Raw genomic sequence first — 3,533 nt, 5'->3', positions numbered from 1 at the left:
ATCACTCAGGGTTGTTTGAGCCACAGAACAAATTGCAGAGCTGGAAATGGGAGTGTGCCTACAAGGTTTTGGATAAGCCCAGCTCATTCCATGTCTGGAAGTTGGTAGCAGCTGAGACAAAGCACTTTCTAGAAGGATGAGGGAGAAAGTTGGCTCTCAGATAATCTAGGGTAGAGCTGGAAGAACTGGTATCTCTGGGAGATCTTAACCTGAAAGTGGTGAAGAGAAAGCAAGCTGGGAAAAGGGACCTTGAGAAAATCAGAGACAAGGAAAGTTTGGGTAGCAAGTGTGGGGAGAAAGTGTGGTGAGATGGGATGAGATGGAGGCAGGTGGATGGATAGTGATAGGGTCCTCATGAGCTTGACGTTCCCCTGCGAGTATTAAACTACATGAGTTTCAAATCATAGGGATTTCCTGACTGGATCAGAGAATTCCTGAGCACACTTGGCTGTGATCTCTGTTACAGTCTTTGGAAGAAGTAACAAGAATTTCTGTTGAGGAATACCGTGAGATGAAAAAACAGCCCTGCCCATAGACACAGTGCTGAGGGACACGGGTTAGTCGGGGACTTGTCAGTGTTGGGTTAATGATTGGACTCGATGATCTTAAAGGGCTTTTCCAATCCAGGCAATTCTGTGATTAAGGGGAAAAAATGTACCAGTCAGCTAGTTGTGGGACAGTCAGGAGCATTTCCTTTCTCTGATTCCTGCTCATCTCTTGGCCTCAGGGTTTTGTGGCACTTGCAGCATCACCAAGTGGTATTCCCTCCTTTCCAGTTTTCACTGCTCATGTTTTCCTTTTCAGTGGTGATGGTGGTCATTGTGTGAATCAAGAGGAAGAGTAGATACTCCCATATTTTCTGCCCCTCACAGCACTCTCTAGGGTATCCTACTTGTTTGTCACTTCTGTAAACTGAACAGTCTTATTTATTTCCATCACAGTTTTTCCCAGTGCTAACAGACACTTCTAGTGTCTACTCTTGTACCCTGTCTGTTTCTGCTTTGCCCTGGAGTGACAGTGACACTGCCTGTCCCCCAACAAGGATAGTGTGGGTGGCAAGAGAAGATAATAATCATCTTTGAACCCTGTTCTCTTTGTTGTCCTAACAGTCTATTTTTTAATTTTTTTTTTTTTTTTACTGCATGTTAGGCAGAGGCTTTCAGTGGGCTGATAGTATCAAGCTGAGTAGCTGGTTAATTGGACTCCAGTGATGCCTGTCATTCAAATTATTCTGTCCTGACATCCCATCAGCACTGAATTGCTACTGCCCAGCCATGTAGCTCTCCTTGCTGCTTCAGGAGCACCTCGTGGTCCTCTTGTGGGGCCAATTTAAATTGTTTAAATCTGCTTGTGTAAAAACAATTATTTTGACTGGGCTAATCCTCTGAACACACTCTCACCAATGGGTGAAGCACCTCTGGATAGTGACTCCCCCCTTCTGAAGATGGATGCTTTTCTTCTGCTGCCTTGACAACAGATGAAGCCTAGAGAGCAAGCACCTAATTTTTAAACAGCTCTGATTGGGCAAGGTGGATTGCTGCTTTGTCTGTTGTTTCAATATTTGCTCCTCCATGCTGAATTAACAAATACAGACATTGGCTCTAGTCCCTCTCTGTGGCTGAGATCTGGGTGATCATCCCTGGAGCTTAAGTTTAATTTGTATTCTTAAGCAAAAATGCAGAGGGACTTCCTCTGGCTCAATGCCCACACCCTTGCAGAAACTCCCTCTGTCGTTGCCATCGTTTGTTCTGCGTGGGGCTGCTGAGAGATGAACCAGCTGTTAATTCTTTGCTAAGACAAATGATGATTTGTACCTTGTAATAATCTGTCACTCTTTTCAGCTTGCTGTGCAGGAAAAGCTGCCCTTTGGTCAAGGTTGTGAGTAACTACTAATTTTTAAAAAAAAAATCATCCAGTTGCTGACATGCCAGTTCTTTGTGGACTTTGAGAGTTAATAAAGATCAGGGCAGCTAATGAACCAAGTATGCACTTATCACACCCTCTCCTGAGTTTTTTATATACATTTGCAGACACCTCATTCTCTTGGAGAGTCCTCAGTGCCTGCTGTCTTATTCAAGTCAGTGGAAGACTTTTACGCCTCCTTTATCTACTCCGAGCAACCAGCAGAAATAAGCCAAGATGACCCTGATCAGATAGAAAGATTTTCCAACAAGGCTCAACTTCATGAAGCTGTACATCCCTCTGTTCTACTTATGGCAGTACCGTTTATGCTGGACAACCATAACAGTACGAATAGATTTGTCAGTAGAATTTAACGTGGCAGAAAGCTGAGCAGTCTGTTACTGTGCTATGAGTCTTGCAGTCACTATTGGGTATCCTAGGACTGGTGCTGCTCCTCTGCCAGAACAGATGAAAGTGTTGGTATTTCTGTGGGACAAAGGTGCAACAATAATAAATGACTGGATGCAATGTATCGATTTGGCCTTTGCGCAGCAAAATGGTTTTCTGAATGTTTCATGGGAGCAAATAAATTGAGGGTTGTTTCTCTGTTGATTTTTGTTGTTTTTTCTAGATTTTCTGCCCATTTCATGTCTTTGTTTCTCCATTCTGTACATTAGCCTGTGTTTATTTCATACTGAGAGAATCTCAATCTCCCAGCCATAAGGGACAAAAGCATTTTTTTTAACCTTGTGAGGACCTTGTGTGGGTGTTCATCTTGCATCTTGTAAATGATGAAATAATTTACAACACCCATATGAGAGTTACCCAATTCACAAGGCAGATTGACTTGCCAAAGGCAGTGCCTGTTTGTACCTTGGAAGGGAGCTGTCTGTCTGGAGTGGAAGCCCAGTTCTTCAGACAGGAACTGCTCACTTCATATCTGATTTCCTACTTCTGGGGAAACAGGGGTGAGCACTGGGAGGAGAGGGAGAGAGGTTCTTGGCTTATACTGTGCTGGACTCATCAAATAGCTGTGCAGTAGAAAGTCCTCTTGCTGTGACCTTAGCAAGAGGAAAGCAAAGTCCAAGCAAAAGGGATTTCAGTCTAAATTGGAGCTCTTACAGTTGCCAGTGTTCTTTTCTGTCTACCATCTTTCTTTTCTGTCTCCCTCCTTGTGCAGCTGAAGAGAAAATGAAGAACAGAGACCTTCCTGGGAGTCTTGCAGTTGGCCTGTGCAGTGCCAGTGAGCTGTCTGACCAAAGGCCATCTCAGAAACTCTATGTCCCTCCTACCACGCTGTCTGCGGTGTTGGCGGCTGCACGCTTAACCACTTCGAGTGACTACTTCCAGTGGCCCCTAAGCCTGAGAAAAAAGGTGTAAGAAGAGAGGAGAAGCTGGAGCAGCTGCTGAGGAAAGCTACCTAGAGCAGCAAAGGCTCTCTCTATGACTGTGCTGTCATTTTCTTTGTTCAGAAACGTTTAATCCCTTGAAAAACCTGGAGTCTTGACATCTTCTCAGATGTGCCCAGTACATGTGATAAATGTTGCTCTTACTTTCAGGAAACTATTTTGTTCTGTTGGTGTTGTACTGATTTATTGCTCTTTAATGTTGATGATTTGGGAGGACATCCA

General features: G+C 44.0%; 1 protein-coding gene across 1 annotated transcript in view; it reads left to right on the top strand.

Moving 5' to 3' along the window:
* TDRD5 (tudor domain containing 5) overlaps nt 1-3,282 on the top strand; it is a gene marked incomplete at its 5' end in the record, with an annotated part of 16,668 nt that extends 13,386 nt beyond the window's left edge. Inside the window, 2 exons of the mRNA XM_029083777.1 lie at nt 2,031-2,247; nt 3,083-3,282. Coding sequence (XP_028939610.1) covers nt 2,031-2,247; nt 3,083-3,282 — 417 coding nt within the window. The remainder of the gene's footprint in view (nt 1-2,030; nt 2,248-3,082) is intronic.
* Between the last annotated feature and the right edge of the window lie 251 nt (nt 3,283-3,533).

Source organism: Antrostomus carolinensis, unplaced genomic scaffold (genome assembly GCF_000700745.2).
Source record: "Antrostomus carolinensis isolate BGI_N321 unplaced genomic scaffold, ASM70074v2 scaffold15242, whole genome shotgun sequence".
In the NCBI taxonomy this organism is placed as follows: domain Eukaryota; kingdom Metazoa; phylum Chordata; class Aves; order Caprimulgiformes; family Caprimulgidae; genus Antrostomus; species Antrostomus carolinensis.
This window is presented reverse-complemented; position numbering and strand designations above follow the sequence as displayed.